This window comes from Lepidochelys kempii, chromosome 6, assembly GCF_965140285.1.
Source record: "Lepidochelys kempii isolate rLepKem1 chromosome 6, rLepKem1.hap1, whole genome shotgun sequence".
NCBI lineage: Eukaryota > Metazoa > Chordata > Testudines > Cheloniidae > Lepidochelys > Lepidochelys kempii.
Window position 1 is genome coordinate 100,735,416 of NC_136385.1, and position 23,512 is coordinate 100,758,927.

Here is a 23,512-nt window from a genome sequence, read left to right on the forward strand (position 1 = left end):
GAGTCTATCATTCAAGTAGTGAGCCAAAACCTACTTAGTCTGTGAAATCTAAGAGGATCACAGAACAAGATATTATGATGACTCCAGGCAGTATATCTGTGTCATGATCAGAAATAAAAATACCTTTACTGTAAGTACATACTGAAAAATGACATGAAGGATTTATTGTGCCATCAGAACCCCAAAACATCTACTGGCTGGCTTCTTCCCAATGTCAGAGATCCTTTTGCCATCACCAATCTGATGGCTGGCTCCTCCCAGAGGAACTCCTTCTGACACCTATTCAAGGATGCCTCCCCTCTTCACTTTCTCATTCCAGAAACCCACTTTGACTCCTTTGCTTAGGCTGGCTCCATTGCTCTTTATCTAGCTCGGTAAGTATGCAATAGCCACCAAAGTGCACATGCATGGTTTTTACTACCGTCATTATGCTGATGATTCACAAATCTACCCCTCTATTGATAAGTTATCTCCCTTCATCCAATGTAGTATCTTGGTCTGTCTTTCTGACATCTCTTTGTGGATGTCAAGTTGGCATCTTAAGCTCAACGTAACCAAAACTGAGCTCTTGGCCTTTCCCCCCAAGTCCTTCCTCTGCTCCCACTCTCTAACACCATGGTCAATTCTATCATCACCCCAGTCATTCAGGTGTCAGTTTTCACTTGGTCTTCTCATTGCACCCACACATTCAAGCCATTTATAAATCTTGCCTCCTTTTCTTAGACAGCATCTCTGATATCAAGCCTTTCCTCTGACTACAAAGTGAAAACTCACATCCCTTTATCAACATGTCATGCCTTCCCTATTACAACTTTTCTACACTCCTCCAGTCTATTTAGAATGCTGCTGCTGAAATAATCTTTGAGGTTTGTCACTCTGACCAAATCAACCTCCTCTTTAAGTTTCCTCCACTGGCTACTCATTCAGCTCCAGATCAAATACAAGCTTCTTGTTTTAAACTTTAAGGACATTTGTAACTTAATCCTGTTGTAGCTATCTGATCTAGTTACCAATAGTGATGCACCAGCATTTCCAGCTTTTGTCTCCCAAAAGTTAGCTTCTCCATTAAATATCTCCATGCTTACTCCCATGACAGTTATCTGTAATTATGATTTAAGTTTGTATTCTATAACATCAGAAGGTAATCTGTCTTATTTGAACAATTGACACTCATTACAGATAACACACAGTGAGGCTACCTGCCTCACTGTAAAGTGACTATTCACAGGCAGCAGGAAAGGCACATTCAGAAAATATGTAAAGTTCTTTTGAAAAGCAGACTTAAGCATACAACTCAGAGCAACATGTTGATTTATGTTTTGAGCATCCATTGCTCTCAATTACTTGTGAAGAAACTTATATAACTTCACGAACAAGTTTACATCTTCTGTAGATCCAACAAGGAGAGGTTATTTAACAGCAGTCACTATAGTTCTTGGAGAATACTGACTCTACATGTTCATGCTGTGGAGATGTGCTGTCAGCACTGCCCAGCTTTGGAAACTTCTCTGCCCACTGGACAGTGCATGAACAACCCACAGCAGACCCTTAACTCCCTGACTCCAGCGCTTGCTCCTCACTTTGCTTTCTGTTTAAAGATAGACGAAAGCAGAACATTATTTGGTCCCCCCAAGTTACTGAAGTCACCATAAAAGGCCCAGGAATTTAAGAAAAAGAATTAGAAAAAATTACAGCTACAAGATATATAAAACATAAGTATTAATAAAAAGTGTCTGCAGAGACTTGGAGTGGTCCCTCTCTGTCAGCGTCAGAGGGAGGCCACTTTGCCTCGCTACACCACCTAGCAGCTGAGAGCTGATCAACTGGGAATTACGACAGTAAGTCAGTAAAGAGTCTAGGGCGCTGGCCCCTCATGACAGAACAATTGGCAACCTTTAGAACAGCCCCCTGGCTTGGGCAGACAACCACCACAATCAGGCTCAGGCCCTCTGGGCCAGGCAGAGCAATAACAGTCTGGTTGGAGCAGGCAGCAAGCAAGTCAGGCTCCACCCTCTAAGCAGGTAAACAGTAAACAGTCAGGCTCAAGCCCTCTCAGAGGGCCAAGAAAAATAAGTCTATGGCCCACCTCCTTGGCTGGGCAGATTGCAAACAAATGCAGACCATTTGGCCCAAGGTGGGTAGCCTGCCACCCCAGGGTGGGATTGGCAGCAGTGGGTAGGGGGACCCGGGCCCACCCTACACCACCAGGTCCCAGCCTAGGACCCTAACAGTGGTGGGAAATCCCACCACTGAGTCAGCGGGGATCCTGTCAAAACACGCTGACCATGGTTTCAGCAACACAACCGGACTAATGTCTGGTTTCCCTGGGCCACTTCCTACCCATACGTGTTCATAGGGCTTAATCACCCATGGGCCCTCAGGCTCCTTGGGATACTCCGCCACCGGCAGTTCCAACAGCTTCTCGGGGTATTTGCCTGGCGGCAGCTCTTCCAGGTATTACTTCAGAAGCAAGGGTTGATACAGCTCAGTTGCTGGTTCAGGGACCAGCAACAAGGCAGCAACATCCAACTCCTTCCCTGGCTCTCCCTCAACAGAGCTGGAGGCTCTGCCTCTTATACTTCTTGTTCTACCCCTCTGCTTCCAGCACAAGCGATGGGACCAGCCTGGCTCTGCCCACCTCGGGGCTGGGAGTCCTCCCCGTCAGAGTCAGAGGGAGGCCACTCCGCTTCGCTACGGTGTCCTAGTGCAAAACAGTTTAGAGATGGTTGGATATTTGAACCAGGATTTGGTGAATCAGACTCAATAATGGAACAATTCTACCCAGAGCAGAGTCTCCTATCTATTTGTCAGACTCTGACACAAACAATTCCAATGCATGGTTTACAGTTAATGAATGATAATGTGGTCTAGAAGTGACTAGATGAAGCCAAAGGAATCAAGCAGGAGAAACATCAAGATGAAACTCCAGAACCCAACTCTCTGACCTAGAGAAGGATGAGCTGGATTCTGAGAGACTCCTTGGGACCACTAAAGAAAAGCAGCCATACAGATTTCAGAGTAGCAGCCATGTTAGTCTGTATTCGCAAAAAGAAAAGGAGTACTTGTGGCACCTTAGAGACTAACCAATTTATTTGAGCATGAACTTTCGTGAGCTACAGCTCACTTCATCGGATGCATACCGTGGAAACTGCAGAAGACATTATATACACACAGAGACCATGAAACAATACCTCCTCCCACCCCACTGTCCTGCTGGTAATAGCTTATCTAAAGTGATCATCAAGTTGAGCCATTTCCAGCACAAATCCAGGTTTTCTCACCCTCCGCCCCCCCGCCCCCACAAACTCACTCTCCTGCTGGTAATAGCCCATCCAAAGTGACCACTCTCTTCACAATGTGTATGATAATCAAGGTGGGCCATTTCCTGCACAAATCCAGGTTCTCTCACTCCCTCACCCCCCTCCAAAAACCACACACACAAACTCACTCTCCTGCTGGTAATAGCTTATCCAAAGTGACCACTCTCCCTACAATGTGCATGATAATCAAGGTGGGCCATTTCCAGCACAAATCCAGGTTTTCTCACCCCCCCCCCCCCGGAAACACACACACACACACACACAAACTCACTCTCCTGCTGGCAATAGGCTCATCCAAACTGACCACTCTCCAAGTTTAAATCCAAGTTTAACCAGAATGTCTGGGGGGGGGGGGGGGGTTAGGAAAAAACAAGGGGAAATAGGCTACCTTGCATAATGACTTAGCCACTCCCAGTCTCTATTTAAGCCTAAATTAATAGTATCCAATTTGCAAATGAATTCCAATTCAGCAGTTTCTCACTGGAGTCTGGATTTGAAGTTTTTTTGTTGTAAGATAGCGACCTTCATGTCTGTGATTGCGTGACCAGAGAGATTGAAGTGTTCTCCGACTGGTTTATGAATGTTATAATTCTTGACATCTGATTTGTGTCCATTTATTCTTTTACATAGAGACTGTCCAGTTTGACCAATGTAAATGGCAGAGGGGCATTGCTGGCACATGATGGCATATATCACATTGGTGGATGTGCAGGTGAACGAGCCTCTGATAGTGTGGCTGATGTTATTAGGCCCTGTGATGGTGTCCCCTGAATAGAGTGGAGTGTAAGTACAATATGCACCATAAACAAAGCACCACAAAATAAATGGACAGCTGCATTCTGAACTAGCTGAAGTTTCCAAGTCATCTTCAAGTAATGCTTCAAGTATAACATACATAAGTGAGGCTATATGGAGGTGACAAGGTATGGGTTGTGGTGACAGTCACTTGCAAAAGAAAAAAATAACCTCCTCATAAAATGAATATTTACAAAAACTGATTGCTGCTATCTTGGCATCTAGAACAAGCTGAAGAGCCAACATGATCCCAAGTTTGCGAACACCAGGTTTCAAGTTACATATTGTTATTCAAACATGGGCAATATCAGTAAATGCCTTGTCCAGAAGTTATGAATAAACAATTGAATAACACTGGTCCGCAAACCAATCCCTGAGGTATTCTACTAGTAACCTCTCACCAGTCTGATACCTCACCTTTCAGCACAACCTACTGCGTTTTCCCTGTTAGCCAGTTCCTTATCCACCTTACAATTCTAGTACTGATCCCCATCCTCTCTAATTTGACAAATAATTTCCTATGTGGTACTGTTTCAAATTCTTGAACTGAAGTCCAAATATATTAGACCTACTGCATTTCCTTTATCTAAGAAATCAGTTATTTTTTCAAAAAAGGAAATCAGGTAGTCTGGCATGATCTACCTTTGGTAAATCCATGTTACATTACACCCCCTTTACCATTAATTTTATTATTCTTTCCTGAATAATTTGCTCTAAAGCCTTGCATACTACTGAGATAAGACAACCAGAATTGTAATTTCCCAGATCACTTCTTTTCCCTTTCTTAAATATAGATATCATATTAACTATTCTCCAGTCAAATGGCACTACTCGCAAATAAAGAACTATTAAACATCCTTGCTACCAGACTAGCAAACCCACGTGACAGTTCTTTCTGTATTCCATGATGAACCTTCCACCTTAGATGTAGTGATTTCCATTTTTAGCACTCATTTCCTTCAGCTGTATTGCCTTCATGCGCATGTTCCATGTTAGCATCCTTATTGATAACTGAGGTCAAGTATTCATTTAGTTTTGGGGCTATACCTAGATTTCCTTTAAACTCCTTCGCATCCACACTGCATAGCAGCCCAACCACACCCTTCATTATTCTCTTTTTATTTATATAACTAAGAAACCTCAATATTTATTTTAATTTCCTTGGCAAGAGCTAATTCAGTTTGACTTGTAGCAAATTTCATTGACATGTTCTAACCTCCACAGTGTAGCTTTCTTTGCTGATCAACCCCTTTTTCCATTTCCTATAGGGTCTCTGTTTACTTCTAATAACCTTTTTGACGTGGTTATTCATCTAACTTGGTTCACAACTTTCCTTAGAAGTTTTTTCCTTTGCTGGGAATGCCAATTTCAGATAATTTTTGAATAACTGATTTGAAGAAATGTCATGCCTCCTACACATTTGAGTCCTTAAGCTGTTCAGTCCAGTTGACTTCCTTGATTAATTCCCTTAATTTCCCAAAGTTCACTTTTTAAAAATCATGTCAGAAACTAACCCTAGAGGAAATCTCTGAAAGGTGTCTAGTGGCGTTGACGGTGGAGAGCATCACTCTTATTTGACAAAATTTGCACACTACCATCATGACCTTCGTAATATGCATTTATCAAACCTCACAAAGCAGATCTCCATTCTGCCACAGAGTCATCGTTTGGTAGGAAGTGCAATATTAGTTGGTTTCCATATACTTCCTTAAAGTTTTACATAGCTTTTGTTTAATACAGGGAGGAAGTTATATTTCTGCCTATTATTCTAATGTAATAACTGTAATATTTCCTTAATTCCCTCCACTTCCTTTCTCTTGATAGAAATACTTTCAGTTATGAAAACTAATGGGGAAAAAGTACTATTAATCCTGAAAAAATATTAAAATATAGCCCAGGTACAAGACTTCACTGAGCTTTAACAATCTGGAAAGTATGAAGTATTATTCAGTTACTGAGTTTATTAGAAGCAAAAAAGATGTGAAAATGGGTATGAAGTTTCTTAAAGGGCTAATTTTGAATTAAATTAAATTCCTAAATTAATAGATTTACTTGTAAATTCTCCAAAAATTAGTTCTGTAATCAAAGAGTATGTGCTGAATTTTGGGGAGGACACACTATATTTTTCTTAGATAACAAAGAGGCTGATACCCTGCTTTAAGTAGAAAACTCAACTCAGTCTTAACTACAGAGCCCCTGGTAAAGCCAGAGAAAGAGAGATTCATTCCCAGATGCAGAAAAATATGGTTAGGTGACATTCAAGTCTTATATTTAGACAGCACTATAAAATAATGACACACCAACTGAGTTACCAGTAGGAATTTTATGGTGTAATCTAGCTGGGCAGCAAAACCACTGCTGTATATATATTTAGTTTAAAGACTTGTGTGTCTGTAAAAAGTGTCTAAAACACAGCATCTGATCTTAATAATTTTCAGTTGGTTCATCACATATTTAAATCTTACATTTCTATTTTTGTTGCCACAAATTTATAACAGAAAATGAATCTGTCCAGTCTGCTTTTAGAGAAAACTCAATTTTTCATACCCATGAACAAAGTGTAATCTTATACTGTTCCCTGGAGCTCTCTCTCTTCTTTTAGAAGCTGCACTTTTTCGTTTTTCTTTGCATTGCTCTTTAAGCTGAGGTAGATCTTCTTTGTAAACCTTTATGAAAGAGTACACATATATATAAACAAATATGTTTTCAGGAAGAACAAGTATCTGAGAAATAAACCTATAGATCAGTTCAGTTTTCCACAAGAATGGCACAATGACATTACTGCAGACATTTGCAATGACTGTAGCCAACTGGGTATACAATTTCTTTTTAAATTACAAACCATACAGCATGATATGAAGTGTTGTGAATACATCCAGCCACTGAGCTTTCTGTTATCTTTCAATGTGTCAGCTACTGGCAATGGGCTAAATCCTAACATCCTTGCTCAATTTCTATTCAGTCCTTACTCAGGTAAAACTCCCATTGACTTCAGCGCTTTTCTTGAGAAAGGACCAAGTAAACCCTTGGGAAATATTTCAGGATTTGTCCCTGTGCCAGTAAAACTCAAGTCTTACCTGTCGACGGTATGTGATCTGAGTCTCTTGTTCAATTTCAGAGTCTAGCTCTGGAACATCAGATTGATCTGAATCTGATTCATCACTGTTAGAATCAACCAGACTTTCTGTGATCAAGAAAACCAAAACGTAGATGGAAACAATTAATTAAAATAGCGCATGGTTCAGAAAAATACAACACCACTTCTGACTTATGCCTGACTGCTGATATTTACCACAACATGAGCTACTAAACCATGAAAAGATCATCTGAAATTATCATCAATTCTCCTAATACAACAGTACTTTCAAATTTGGACTGCATGCTTTTTTCTTACTTTTTGATAGCTAGGCTTCACATATTAAACTCACTTCACAGGCAGTGTGGTCCAGTGGACTGGGAACTTGACTGGAAGACAGAAGACCTAGGTTCCATTCTTGGCTCTGTGAATGACCTGCTAAGTGAACCCGGGCAAGATGTGTCTGTACCTTAAGTTTCCCCTACTGATGACCTCTCGTGGTCCCTTCCAGCCCTACATTTCTCTGATTCTATAATATGTATGCACAAAAGCAGTTTTTTGTAGATACAAGTTTATTCACCTTTGAATATTGGAGCCAGTGCATCTTATTTACTTTTGGGAGCAGATTCCAGAGGCATGGGTCCTCCAATGACAATGTGTTGTTACCAGATACATAAAGTTTAAATTCTGGAGCCAACAGTGAGAATGACCCAACAGATTTAAACTTCAGTGGTGGTACAGGAGCAGAAAGCCCCTTTCACATAAATGGATCTTAGATCATTGACGGATCATAACAAAGAAAGTGAATTACACTCAAATGTAGACTACAGATCTTGGTGAACTGGTGATACGTGCCTGAGACTCTGAAACTCATTGGTGAAAACTAATGTTACATTTGCAACTGCTTGTGTCATTAGATCCTTCCCCATATTATTAGATTCACTTCTGTCTTACTGCAAATGAGCTCTAATAAATTCATTCACATCCATTCTTATTTCCATGAGGCATTGTAAAAACACAAACTCAGTATCGGAGTGTCACAGGTGGGGTCTGCCCCACAGTGCCACCTGCGGGGTCAAACATAGTGTTGCAGGTATCCCTTTCCTTAGTCCACAAGTTAGGGCTGCATGGTTGGAACAGAGTGGCCTGTGCCATAAGCTCAGAGTTAAATAATTGCAAATTCAGAATCTGACTGTCTGCACCTTTAAATAAACAAATAAAACCTCAAAAGCAAGCACTTAGTTGTCGTGCTAGAAGGCAAGGTCCTGACCTGGCCCTGGGGTTCTGGGCTAGCACTGAAAATCTCCTCATCTGTCCCAGTCTCACCCAGTTCTGACCCTGAGAATTAGCAAACAAGCCTTCTTAACTGGCCTGCTGGCTCTTGATTGGTCAGTGTCTCCTCTTAGCCCTGCTAAACCTCTGGAGGACTGTGCCTTGTTGATAGCCCAGCCTGAGCAAGGACGTATTCAGGGTGATGCCTCCAGCAGGGGGACAAGAAAGGCCTGACAGACTCCATCAGATGGAGTTTGATCAAGTGCACATTTAAGTCATCTGATTATTGGTGGTACTGCCAGAAAAGCATATCATTTGTCTTTCCTAACAGCTGTACGTACATACTGTTTTTCCTAACAGCTGTACGTACAATTAGTTGCAACCTTGTAGGGTCCCCAAGTGTGAGAATGCGAGGAAAAAAGAAAATATTAATCACTCCTTTTTTGGATTTCTCTGCAAAAGTAAACAATCAATAGAATCTAAAAAATTGCCATTAAAACCAACAAAACCAGCATGAATATTTTATTTCTGCCCACTGACCGAAAGAGCTAATCAGTCAGAAAATACTGCCTCCATACTAAAGCCATACTCAAAATCACACTGCTAGGCACAGGGATCAAAGATACATATGTGAGAAGGATGCACCTAGATTGAATGAACTAATAAAATATTGTTTTTTAAAAACTGATTTATTTCAGTGTCACTATTACTAAGGTATTTTATTTGAATTGGACAAATTTCTAGAGGAAAACACAATATACTACAATTGTTTTGCCACAATACCCTTCCAAATAGCAACTTTTTCCTACCCATGAATACCTTTTAGTCTTAAGCATAAAGGCCTACATTTTCAAAAGTGAGTGCTGATTTTGGATACCTCAACTTGTAGGCTCCTATCTTGAGACACCTGAAAGAAGCCTAATTTTCATAATCACTGAGCACTTACACTTTGAAACTCAGGCAGTCTTTGAAGGTCTCAAGTTGATCACTCAGAAACTGAGTTGCCCCAAATCAGTAGTAACTTTTGAAAATTTAAAACAAAAACTCTTTAAAATTAAGATACTCTTATATTGACTTTAATGGGACTACTCACATATATAATAATAGGCATGGGCATAACAGTTTGTGGATTCGGACCATGAACTGTAAAATATTTATTAGAAGATTAACTGACAGGTCTATGAATGGGTCGGGAGAGAGAGACAGAGAAGACTGTCCTCTGTATATGCCCTGCGCAATAAGAAGTGGGAATGACATCAGCTAGATCTAAAACTTTACAGAATATTCTCAAAAAACAATGTTACTAAACAATTACGAAATTCTAATTAAAAGAATAAGTATAAAACATCCACTTTTTCCACATACCACTACAAAGTAAGAATGAATTAAAACAAGGCAATTTAAATAAAAGCCTGATTTAATTAAAAGAATGATTTTCTGGAAATTCATGATTTGTATCAAGATCACACACTATATACAATACCATATTATATTTGTTTGCAAAATAATTAAACAAACATGCTTTTGGGACAAAAAAGTTCTCGACTCAAGACTGCAACTCAATTCTCGACGTGTCCCATTTAGTCTAGTTTATAGATGTAGAAAGAAACCCCTCGTAAAACGGTTAAATAAAAGTCATTGATATTGTGCATTAATGTTGACATAGATAAATAAAGCTTCAGTCCCACAAGGACTTAGGCGCATGTTTTACTTCATGGACTGTGAGTAAAGTTAAGCACTTGTGTCTTTGCAGGATTGAGATCTAAATCTGATCTTTAACACTAATTATGCAAGTTAGAGATGGGATACTTGAAGGGCCCATAGCTTGCTTCAACTCTAAAAATGAGAGCCTTGATTGAGAAATCTCAAACACATGGGTTAATGCTTTAGAATTTAAATAATTAAATATATGAATCTTAAATCTTATGTCACTGATAACATGCTCAATGAAAGCATATTATTACACATTTCCTCAAGTAACTTAAATAACTCATTTTCAAATACAGTGGCCAACTTTCTAATTTCTGAAAACCGGACACTGAGCACTGGAATCTCTCCCACCTCCTGTACTGCCTCTTCCTAAGAGGCACAGGCCCTGCCCCAGGCCCTGCTCCTTGCTCCACCTCTTCCCCTTGAGGCCCCAGCCCCTGCTCCTCTTCCCCGCCCCACCCACCACTGTTACTTGCTGCTCTCTCCACTACCCTCCCCTTGCCAGCTGAGCAGGGCTTGAGGGGTGACTGGGGCAGGACACTAGAGAGAGAGCCGGGCTCCAGGGGGTGATCGGGACAGGGCAGGTAAGGGAGAGCCGGGCTCCGGGGGTGGAGAGGTGAGTGGGGCAGGGCAGGGAAGGGAGAGCCATGCTTTGGGGGTGGAGGGATAAGTGGGGCAGTGCTGGGAAGGGAGAGTTGCGTTCCAGGGGTGGAGAGGTAAGTGGGGAAGGATGGGGGAGGGAGAGCCATGCTCCGGGAGTGGAGAGGTGAGTGGTTCAGGACGGGGAAGGAAGAGCTGCATTCTGGGGGTGGAGGGTGAGTGCGGCAGGATGGAGGAGGGAGAGACACGCCCTAGAGGTGGGAGGGTGACTGGGACATGGCAGGGAAGGGAGAGCCACACTCTGGGGATGGAAGGGTGAGTGGGCCAGGACAGAGCATAGAGAACCATGCTCTGGGGTGGAGAGGTGAATGGGGCAGGACAGGGCAGGGAGAGCCATGCTCGGCACAGGATGTGGGAGCCACTGGTACCTCTCTCTGTCAGAGCCATTCCAGAGTGCTCTGCTGCTCCTCCAAACTCCAGCAGAAGCTGTGGCTTTTTCTCACTCCCCCCTCCCCGGTGGTGGTGACCAGTTACTGCAGGTAATTGGGCTTTTAGTGTCCGGACACTACCAGGCTCCCTTTTCAACCAGACTTTCCAATAAAAAAAATGTACACCTTGCAACCCTATTATAATACTGGTACGTTTATAGTGGTGATGCTTAAAAATCTTCAATATTGTCTTTGCACTTACAGTGTCACACCCCAATGGCCCCCTCCCTCAGGGAGTCTCCGGGAAAGGCAGATCAGCATTGTATGTGGCTAACACTGTTGCAAGCATTGCAAAGCATTTTGGGGAGGGTCAAAGGTGTGAGAGTGGAGAGTGGAAGTTTCCTTTGCAGAATACGAGAGGCCAGCGGGGGAGAAAGAAGAAGAACAAAGAACGAGTTAACTCAAACCTTCAGCTAGCTCCGTGTGAAGGTAAGACTCTGGCCCCGGCCCAAGGTCACACGCTCGATGAGAAATCAACAGCTGCCCAGCCGTGAGAAGAAGAGAACTAAGTTGAGCAGAGCTGCAGAGATAGCAGTGAGAACAGTGAGAGCAAATGAGATGGCGACAGCGAAGGCCAATAGAAGGGAAAACAAAGTCTCTGGAGCCGGGATGTTTTGGGAAACCGAGGAGGCCACAGCAAGCCGGTTTGGTCTGCCACAAAGAGCACCAGAAGCAGAGGTCCCTGAGTGGAATCCCCCCCGCAAGAAGCCCAAGACTGGAGCAACTCGGAGATCAACAGTAGATCCTCGGATGACCTGGGCCCAGGACACCACTCCCATCCACCCTTCCCCCCTCTTCTTCTGATGTTACATCCAGGCCTGGCCAATCTCGGGTAGTGCGTGTGTATAAAAGTGGGTTAGGGCGTGGGGCACTAACGCTTTCTTTCTTCCCCTGAATGACGTGGGAACGTTCCCAGCACTCTCTGCTGTTATTTTATTATTTTATCAATAAAGATTTAAAAAACTTAGACACTTGATGTGTTCTGTACCTCCTCCCCGAAGATCCTGCGGCATCAGTCTGATCAACTGACATCCCAGGCAGATTGATAACGAAAATCTGTCACAGTTTTGGTGGAGAACTGCGGAGGGGGGGGGGGGGCCTGTGGCGTGCACCAACTGCTTTGCCGTTGGTATTTCATGTTTGCTCTGTCTGGCACTGTTGATATTGCATGTTGGGGATTTTATGATTAAAGGTGAGCCCCACCCTCAGTCATAGCATGACAGAAAACCAGAGGGAGGTTTAGCATTCCTCTCTCCACCCCGGTTGGCAGGGGAAGGGTGGAGGTGGGTCTACCCCTGGTCGTAGAAGTACCGGGCAAGAGGAGGACTTAGAGATCCTCGCTCCAAGTGACAAGGACAATCCCTGGCATGTACACCCCCAGTCGTAGTATGACTGAGTAGAAAGAGGAGAGCTTTGGAGTCTCTCGCTCCAGCCGAGAGGGGCTCTTGCAGAGGAGAGCTTTGGAGCTTCTCGCTCCGCCCGAGAGGGGCACTTGCAGAAGAGAGCTTTGGAGTTTCTCGCTCTGCCCGAGAGGGGCACTTGCAGGGGCATATGCACCCTCGATGGGATCGGACCGAGTAATACGGAGGGAGCCTTAGTGTCTCTTCCTCCAGCCACTCCAAGCATGTGTGGGCGGTGAGCACTGTAAGCTCTGATGCCGGCGTGAGCAGCGTGAAATCTCAAATGATTTAAAAAAACCTTAAGAGTGGTACCAACGGTTTGTGAGAGCATGTTCAGGAAACAGAAGGGTACAGCTGTGGACTCAGGAGTCCTGCAGCTGTGGGCGATGGCATCAATGGCGGGTTCAATGCCAGACGAATGGACATTAGGGAGCACAGACAAGGTAGTCCAGCTGCCCGGTCAGCTGGCGTCTCAGGACGCAGGTGGACCTGATGCCCAAGCCATGGGGGAGGCAGCAAAGAGGGATGGGACCCTGCTGCCTCTTTCAAAGGGGGGTGAGGACCTCTCCCCGCTGGAGAGGGCTCTCACCAAGGTGGGATACAATCCCTGGGGTTCTGTGGCGGAGCTTCAGAAAAGAGTGCAGACTTGGCAGGGTTTGTTAGACCTATATGCCGAGTATGAAACACAGAAGGGTAAAAACCTAGGTGCAGCTGTGGGGTTAATATGGACTGCAGCAGCCATGTGGTATCAAACGTTATCAGACAGAAAGAAGAGTTGGGGAAAAGGGAAGCAGTGTGCACCCGACAGCTGGTGGAAATTGAGCAATTGGAAGCGCAAATTACTAACCAGGCAGCAACTCAAGCCTATGCCCAGGACAAGTTGCAGGTTTTGAGACAGAACTTCCAGGCAGAAAGGGAAGAACACATCTGTCTGGAAGCACTGGCTAAGCAAGTACCAGTCATTCAGGGGCTTGTCAAAGATTTGACCATTCGTGCTCAGCATCTGCCACAACGGCAGTGTGCTCACCATGAAAAGAAAATTGTACAGTTAAAACGTCAGTTGGCCGTACATTCAGTCCAGGTGGCAAGCCTCACCGGGGATGATTTCGGTGACCCCTGTGAGGGCTTTGAGCTCTCCCTTTGTGAGGATCCTCAATTTCAGGCGGAACCTTGTTGCACCCCTATAGCAGCCCTCAGTAAGACCGAGGAGAGGTCCAGCAGGTAAAGGAGGAGAAGGTTGTATGCACAGCACTCCCAACTATGAGGAGAGCATCCCATGGGGTGATTATGAAGAGGAAAGGGACCAGGAAGGGTGGGGGCTAATTAAGGAGCCCACCTTCCTTGCTAAATTGGTAATGAAACGAAGCCTGTGTCCATGGAAAGGGGATGGTGCAGTGAGAAAAAAAGGATCGGGCCCAGAAAAGCAGGAAGGCAACAGATGAAGAAATTGGAATAAGGAAAGCAGAAAGTACAGGCACGGGAAATTCAGATCCCTGAAATAGTACTTGGAATGGTAAAATCTGAGTTGATGAAGGTGTCATTTTGGGAGATAAGCAAGTGATTTAAGGAAAGAGAGTGAGAGGTTAATTCTCTCCAGCCTCTGCAGAGGTAAGCAATTAAACGCTGTAAAAGTGTTAAAAAGGAAAAGTGTTAAAGGAAAGAAAATTCTTGGTTTCTTTGCAGCCACTCTGAAGGAAAAATGGGCCCTTTTCCAAAGAAATGTCTGTAAATAATCCAGGCAAAGAGACAATCTGATTTAAATCATTTGACTATGGACAATTTAGTCAAATTTGCTAAAAAAATATAAGGGGGTTCTATTGGACCTTAAAGACCAAAGTCGTGGCTGCAGTAGGGCAGTGAAAACCAGGAGAATGGGAAAAGATTTTGAATTTGTTTTTTGGTAACAAAATAGCAGATAAGAGCTGTAGTAAAAGAGAGAAAGACATTGTCCCACACTGAGCTGAGGTGGCTCTGGGTAATCAACCTGTCACTTTGCTAAGGGTACATAAAAATTCGGTGAGCACAAAAGAAACAGTTATACCTTATGAAAAAACTGATATGGCTAATGTTATGGAAATTAAATTATGGGAGGAATGTGCATTTTCCCCCAGTGTATATTGTAAAAGGGGCAAAAGAAATGCAAAAATATACCACAATAGGTTGTGTTTTCCTTTTTAAATGTGTGTTTTGGAAGCAGGAGTTAAAAGTAATCAAAACTCTGGTGAAAGTTGATTGTGTCCCTTTTAAGACAGTCTCTGAGCTGCTAATGGCTTTGAATCCAAAAGCAAGCCAGAAAGTATCTGTGTTAATGGAAATTACCTAACTGATAAAAGTAGAAGCCATTGAAACCTGGCCTGCCTATAGAACAAACGAGAAAATATGGACGTAATTCCTCTGTCTTTCCTGCAATCAGCAAGGATATTTGTAAAAGAAAGGAATATTTTAAGCAATCATCTGCCACCCCCAGAGGGGTAGAAATATGGGGTTTTTTGTCCTGCAGAACAGGAAAAGCTGATACCAGCTGAAAAGCAACCCAGAATACCATGAAGCTACTGTCACAATAGAAATTGTGTTCTATGTTTTGTCTTGTGTTGTTTGTCTTGCTGCTAGCACTGTTGTGTATCAAATGCTGCAAGGAAACATCCTCAGGCAGCAGACATCATATTAGGAAAAACTGGTTTTGGAGCAGGGATTATAAATACTGTAGACATGGAGGTTAAGAATAAATTAAGCTCCCTGTCCCAGCTACAGGACAGCCAAATACAGAAACAAATGGAAATTAAAAAAAAACCATACTGCTATAGCTATGGGATGTACTGAAATGCAGATACTTGCTTTGTTCACCTTGGAAAACGAAATGTTTTGGGTAACATCAGGAAATACTAAGGTTTTGACACACGTGCTAAAGCAATAAATAAATAAATAAATCGCTGTTTGATACTTGTCAGTACAAATGGATGCAGTACGTTTTTAGCATAGTAAGACCAGACCTTTTAATTGGGAGAAATTGTTGTTAAAATCGCACACCAATAGGCTCTGGAGGCCAAGATATGGAAAGTTAGCCCACTCCCCATATTGCACATGGGATCCTTCTGGCCACCCTGGACCTCGAGCCTGTGGGCTGGGGAGAGAGGGAGGGAAGCAATTGGACCCCAGAGGTTGTACCGAGCGGACTCCTCAAAAGTGGGTATGCTTGTCCTTACCTGTTGCTCCAGAGCCCTGTAGTAAAGACATTTCACTAGGATCCTGTATGTGAGATGAATTGGATAATGAGACCAAAGTACTGTATAATGGGCAATGTGTATGTGTAAATTCCTGGGAAGAAGTGTTTTGGGAGGACGGAAGTGTTAGCAACACGCTAGTTGACAAATGTAAATGTAATGTAAGTACTGTGTTTACCAATAGTCACATTTACGGTTTACCACAACCAAAAAAGACTCAGCTTTGCCCAGTTGAGGAAGGAGCTATGTGAAAACCGTGAAGCTGTAGAGGCCGCTTTAGATAAGGAAAAGGCCAAGTGTAAGGATGTCATATATAAAGGGAAGGGTAACCACCTTTCTGTATACAGTGCTATGAAATCCCTCCTGGCCAGAGGCAACATCCTGTAACCTGTAAAGGGTTAAGACGCTCAGCTAACCTGGCTGGCACCTGACCCAACGGACCAATAAGGGGACAAGATACTTTCAAATCTTGTGGTGGGGGGAGGCTTTTTGTTTGTGCTCTTTGTTTACGTGGTTGTTCTCTCTTGGGACTGAGAGAGGCCAGACAGAAATCCATCCTCTGCAACCCATCCTAATCCAAGTCTCCAATATTGCAACCAGTATAAGTAAGCCAGGCAAGGCGGATTAGTTTATCTTTTGTTTTATGGGAAGTTTCCCTGTGATAAGAGGGAGGTTTATTCCTGTTTTCTGTAACTTTAAGGTTTTGCCCAGAGGAGGATCCTCTGTGTTTTGAATCTGAATACCTGTAAAGTACTTTCCATCCTGATTTTACAGAGATGATTTTTACCTTTCTTTTTTCTTTTCTTTTTAAATAAAATCCTTCTTTTAAGAACCTGACTGATTTTTCTATTGTTCCAAGATCCAGGGGTTTGGATTTTTGATGATTTTGTAATCAGTTGGTTAGGATATTATTCTCAAGCCTCCCCAGGAAAGGGGTTGTGTGGGGCTTGGGGGGATATTTTGGGGAGAAGACGTTTCCAAGTGGTGTCTTTCCCTGTTCTTTGTTTAAAACGCTTAGTGGCGGCAACATACTGTTCAAGGACAAGGCAAAGTTTGTACATTGGGGAAGTTTTTAACCTAAGCTGGTAAGAATAAGCTTAGGGGGTCTTTCATGCGGGTCCCCACATCTGTACCCTAGAGTTCAGAGTGGGGAAGGAACCTGACAAAGGGGATCATCGTTAAAGACATCTGGGGATGGCAAATTAAAGACAAGGTAATGTTGCAAAAACTGGGGAAAGCAACCCACACCCTGGACATTAAGTGAGTGGGTCTGTACTCCATTGTGAACCGCATCTCCCTAGTAGTGTACCAGCTACAGCTACCCGGTAAATTAAAATGGGCGCATGCCAATCAATTCAAAACATATTTCTCCCTAGGTTTCTGGACATGGCATCGTGGGCCTCGGTTGTGGACCAGCCATCTGCCTGGAACATCCGGGTTTCCAGCTGGCCATGGGATTCGAAGGATGATCGTAATTATTAGCAGGGAAGATACCTCCAAAGGCTCTCCCTGGCTCGAGCTACTGATGGGGCGCGAGCCACCGTGTGGTGCGAGGCTGGAGGGGAGGTGCCTTGGAGACAGTGCATAGTCCGGACAGACACAGCAGGACCACAGCAAAATACCTGGTGGGTGGCCCCAAGCTTCCCCTGGATCCCATTGGGACAAATCCTGTTCCTCCTGTGGTGCCTGGAGTGGAAGTGGAATGGGAATCCCTTTGGCAAACAATAGCAATTACTGATCTCAGGATGTAATATTGTTGTTAGAACCTCCTAAACCAGGCCAACAACAATATCCATGATGAAAGCCAAGGCTGAAACAGGATGACTAATAATTTAGGGAGTTTTTTTATATGTGCCTCGGTATCCCCAATAGGCGCATTTATGTTGTTCTTTTTCTCTCGCTCTTGCTTTGTTAACAGGATAAGGCAGTAATAACGAGCGCCCAGGGACACCCTGAACAGGAGCGGTGGCACCGCTCATGCTGCTTCAGGCCTTCAGAATTTGTTAGTGTGATACAATGTATGTATGGTGGCACATATCTATGGGAATCCTCGGGTGTCTGACGCTTTTGTCCTCCTTTGTTAATTTTACCACTGTTCAGAATTAACCATGGTGGAAGAAAAGGTCAATTATCCATTGGCAGAGGGGGCAATTGTAGCTTAGCATCCTAGGAATGTGGCATCACGTATTATCTGGGATTGGGTGGTCCATCGCGACGTGTGGGAGGTGGCTCCCACCAATGACATGGCTAAGCGGTATGTGCTGACTACATCTTCTATCAGCACATATGGATTGCAGAGGGCAACACTTGGCAGCTGTGGCCTATGGAGTCCCCTCAAATGATATGTAGAGAAAAGGCAATGCCACGTCGCTTTTATGAGATAGGTCAACACATCTGCTGGGAAGGGGAGGCATCGGGATATGCCCCCACTAAGGCCCATGTGTTTACCAATACCTCTGCATGTGTTTGGAGGACCACCTATCCCAGGATGTCCCTTGATTTGCTGTTATATTCTGAGGCACAAAAAAATTTCAGTGCATTGGCCCGCGGTTATGCAAAGTATGGTTAATATCTCTATGTTGTGTTTAATTTTTCATGGATTACACCCAATGTTTTCCTGCCCTTGATGCACACCCGGGAACAACTGACCGTATTCCAGACAGATGCCTCCTCCTTTACAGTGTTGCAGCACACGTTTAATCTGGAGGAAGCTACCTTTGCCACAGACATTCAAGTGGGGCATCTGTGCCAACAGGGGGATGTGCTATGCTATGTTACTAATGAAGCCAGAAGTCATTATTGGCTAGTGTATGCAATTGTTGCTGCCCTCACAATTTTGTGTATGTTATATTGCTGTTTATGTAGAAGGCCACTAGTAACCCTGGTCACTGTGTCAGAGGGAGGATGGAAACCTAAGTGGTGACCCCTCACAACAAAATGTTGATTCGGAGTCAAGAGGGGAGGGAATGTCACACCCCAATGGCCCCCTTCCTCAGGGAGTCTCCGGGAAAGGCAGATCAGCATTGTATAGGCTAACACTATTGCAAGCATTGCAAAGCATTTTGGGGGGGGTCAAAGGTGTGTGAGTGGAGAGTGGAAGTTTCCTTTGCAGAATACGAGAGGCCAGCGGGGGAGAAAGAAGAAGAACAGAGAACGAGTTAACTCAAACCTTCAGCTAGCTCCGTGTGAAGATAAGACACTGGCCCCGGCCCAAGGTCATGGGCTCTACAAGAAATCAGCAGCTGCCCAGCCATGAGAAGAGGAGAACTAAGTTGAGCAGAGCTGCAGAGATAGCAGTGAGAACAGTGAGAGCAAATGAGACGGCAACAGCGAAGGCCAATAGAAAGGAAAACAAAGTCTCCGGAGCCGGGATGTTTTGGGAAACTGAGGAGGCCACAGAAAGCCAGTTTGGACTGGCACGAAGAGCACCAGAAGCAGAGGTCCCTGAGTGGAATACCACCCCACAAGGAGCCCAGGACTTAAAACTCTCCTGAGACCTGGAGCAACTCGGAGATCAAGAGCGGATCCTAGGACGACCTGGGCATGAAGAAAGTGATGAGTATATTTGCCAAATCTCTCTATACTTATAATAGGATGTATCAACAAATATTGGGGTTATGATATTAGCTACCTCAGGCAACTGCAAAATTTTAAGGATGATCAATGCATAAGGTTAGATAATTCTGAATATGTATAAACTATGTTGCTACTTATATTAACCTTTTTCACCTTCTTTTTTAAACATAAAAGAACGTTATGAGCTCTCACCTTGGGGTGCTATGTGAATAGCATCCTTCAGCTTCCGTTCAGGGATAAATTTCCACTGGAAGACAGAATGATCAGCTCCACCAATAGAAACAACCCACTGATGATCATGTGACCATCTGACATTTGTCACATGAGCTGAATGCCCAAGATATTTTTTAAACTTTGCTCCTAGAACAAGGGCGGGGGGAGAAGAGGAAGAAAGCATTTTCAGTGTATTCAGAATAAATCTTTCAAAAGCACAATGATTAAAAAACAGGGAACATTTCTATACAATGTGTGAAAAAATAACCATTAAGCTTTAAATAAAAAAAAAATCTGCTCACTAGATGCCACCAATATGGATAACTAGAATTCCATTTGCTCTGCTTTGTAACAGGAAAATGGATCCATAAACAGTCATGAAAATTATGATACCATTCCCAGCCTCTAATCTGCCTGCATATCAAATAGTAAAATTTTACGTTCATGTACCAGTTTATAACAGATGAAAAAGCAGAGGCAGAAAGGAAGGGGACATATGCTAGGCTTTCATTAAGTTTACTACATTATGACAGGTTTCAGAGTAGCAGCCATGTTAGTCTGTATTCGCAAAAAGAAAAAGAGTACTTGTGGCACCTTAGAGGCTAACAAATTTCTAAGGTGCCACACGTACTCCTTTTCTTTTTACTACATTAGGATCACTTTGCTCACCTTGTACAAGATCCCACTGCTTACTTTCCCTGCCATCACAGAGTGGCATTTTAATTTTTATTTGCACATATTTAATTGGGTTCCCCTCACTGAAAGCTTTGAGTGCCAGCTCCCACTTTTCCCGTTGAAGAACTTTGAGTGTTAAGCAATTCTTGTCATGCATACTCATCACTACTATTACATCTGGTTAGCTCTGTTACCAAATCCTGCATAACAAACTCAAAATTCAGATATATGTCAAAAAGAAATTGGCTTCACAGAACTCATTGCAGGCGTTCTCATTATTTCTCTTCAGCAAATTAATTTGCTGTTTAATTAGTCATGCTCAAAACTACTTAAAAGAAGGAGAAAGCTGGTTTCTTTTAGATTTTCTGAAAATACTTCTTAGGACAGGTTTTTTAGATTATCTCAGTTAGCAACTAGCAAATGCCTTAAGGCTATCAAAAGAAAACAAAACAAAATCGGAAGGACTTCTTAAACTGTATTTGCAAAAGGGAATAAGGCAAAATAACATTAGATATTCATGCCATTGTTGAGGGGCACAAACGGATGGTAAAATTCTATTTCTATAATACCCAAACGGTTATGTGAACTTGCCTAATGTTTGTCCTCAAGCCCATTAGGTGGGTCACACAGTTATAGCCAGGGCCATCCCGAGGGGGGCCTGGGACCCAAGTGACGAATCCGTCACTTCTGGGACCAACGACGCCAGCCAATCACACTGGCCCGCAGGGCCCCCAAAGCGCGAGGCCGAAGAGGTTGCCCAAATTCGCCGTACCCAAGGGACTGCTCTGGTTATAGCTTGAATTATAAAACATCAAAGGGTATGTGACCCTTAAAGAACTAGTTGATTGTAAAGTAAGTGCAGATTTACATGAGGATTCTGAGGATGTATCTAGGGCTCTAGGATCAGTTATCTGTTTCTCAAGTATCCCTACATCATTAAGGTGTATTTTATAGATAAATTAAAGGACACAAATCATCCTACAGTATCTAAAAAAATTCAAAAGTAGTAACAAAATTTGATTCCTTTTGATACAGATTTCTTACATGATCTAACCATAGCTAAGGCTACGATTATGTCACCAAGGTCACGGAATACGTGACTTCCATAGACCTCCGTGACATTTTCTGCCCTGGGACGGGAGCTCCCAGCCAGCCCTGCCCCCGCAGCTCCCAGCCCCTGCCCTAGTGGGGGGATTCCCCACAGCTGCCCAGCCGTGGCGAGCAACGGGGGGACTCCCCACAGCTGCCCATCTGAGGTGGGCAACAGGGAGACCCCCCACAGCTGCCCAGCCATGGCGGAGGGACTGGCAGACCCTGCAGCTGTCCATCCACCGACAAGGGTGGGGGACCCCTGCAGCTGCCCAACCACCATGGACAATGGGGGGACTCCCCGCAGCTGCCCAGCCGCAGCCAACAGCTGGGGAACCCTGAAGCTCCCAGCTGCCTAGGGGTGAGGGGACCCTGCAGCAGCCAAGCCCCCTAGGCAGGGGACCCTGGAGCTCCCATGCTCCGCAGCGGAGGGGGACCCAGGAGCCCCCAGCAGCATTGGGTGCTGAACCCTCCTACCCCTTTTGTCAGGGATATTTTAAGTGAAAGTCAGGGACAGGTCACGGGCTTCCATGAATTTTTGTTTATTGCCTGTGACCTGTCCATGACTTTTACTAAAAATATGCATGACAAAAACTTAGCCTTAACCATAGGACATTATTTCTCTGCTCTTTCAAAAACCAGGATTCAGTCTAGTCTCCAGGCTAATCTTAAACATTACGATGACTCTACCTCCTCGAATGCTAAAATGCATTTCAGAGGCTATGTCATATGGTCATGGCATCACAGGTTTTAAGATACAACAAATCTTTGAGACTTAGAGCACTTTTCTTGCTCAGCCTGGATGGTTTCTGGAATAGAGCATTCTGAATAACTGTGAAGCAGCAGCAACTCTTTTTTGTTAAACATATGAGTTTGCAAAGATTTCCCTCTCTCCCTACAATACACACACACTTTTCATTTTGGGGACTTCAGTTGAGAGTATGAGGTAGCTTGCTCTGGGCTTCAGCTTCAGAAATTTCATCTGAGATTTTCCCTTACCCTTAGTAGTAGGGTTGAGCAAGAAGTAGAGCCAATCAAGAAAAGGTTTTCCACTCCCATTAAAATTTGAGATTTCAAATTTTTTCCCATTCCTGACCAGGACAAACCTGAGACCTTTAGAAGTTTTTAGTTGAAAAAGGAAGACACACCCACCCAGCCACCCAAGAACAGTCAATGACCTACTGGTTAGAGTACTCACCACGGATGTGAGAGACCCATGTTCAAGTCTCTGTTTTCCCTGATTCAGACCAAGGACTGGAACCTGACTCTTACACATCCCAGTTGAGTGCCCTAACCAGGTGAAACAGATAAGTCATCTTTGCTGACTTCTGGCCCAAATCCCTTAGAGAGGGGTAAGGGCTGGAAAAGGGAGGGAGCATTATGAGGGAGACCACAGTTACAATGCCTGGAGACATGTTCCCTGCATGTCTCCCTAATGAGAAAGTCAGCTACTTCATCGCCTTCTGTAGGAGCACTGGAAGAGAGGGAGAGGGAAGGGGAGGCCCATTTTTCCTAAGGAAGGAGTTTTGAATTACTTAACCCCATATTCCCTGATGCTTAGTCCTGGCTGAACAGGGGTCAGCTGCTCAGAATAAGGAATAGCAGGACCTGAAGCAGCTGGAAACACATGACCTGACAGTATATACAAGGCCACAAAAAGAGCTCGCACCTTTTTAATATCTGAGGCATTCTTGGCAGTGGAAGGCATTGGAAAACTGAGCCTTATATGCGAAATTTCTTTCTGTGAATGTCAATGTTTGACAATCTGTACTGTGTATGTCCCTCTTTCCCTAGTGCTTGGAGGAAGATTAAACTGTTGGCTGTCAGCCAGAGTCTATGACTCAGGTTGAGGCTGCATCAACTTTGGCAAGACTGCCAAAATCCTTTTTGTCTTTTGTCTTTGGGGGTGTTTAGAATTTTTATGTTTGCCAGCTAAGAAACTTCTCCTTGATAGTAAACTCCCACTCTGCCTTAATCAAGTCCTCAGAAGCAGGATGTAGAGGAACACAAAGCTCCTGTTTTGTGCTAGCTAGGAAAAACTTCTGAGACACTCCCTGGATTTTACCAATGGGCCCTG

General features: G+C 43.8%; 1 protein-coding gene across 1 annotated transcript in view; it reads right to left on the reverse strand.

The window, feature by feature from the left end:
• EML5 (EMAP like 5) overlaps nt 1-23,512 on the reverse strand; it is a 301,798-nt gene that overhangs the window by 154,126 nt on the left and 124,160 nt on the right. The window contains exons 11-13 of the mRNA XM_073349376.2: nt 19,651-19,818; nt 7,193-7,299; nt 6,663-6,781 (exon numbers count right to left, since the gene is read on the reverse strand). Coding sequence (XP_073205477.1) covers nt 6,663-6,781; nt 7,193-7,299; nt 19,651-19,818 — 394 coding nt within the window. The remainder of the gene's footprint in view (nt 1-6,662; nt 6,782-7,192; nt 7,300-19,650; nt 19,819-23,512) is intronic.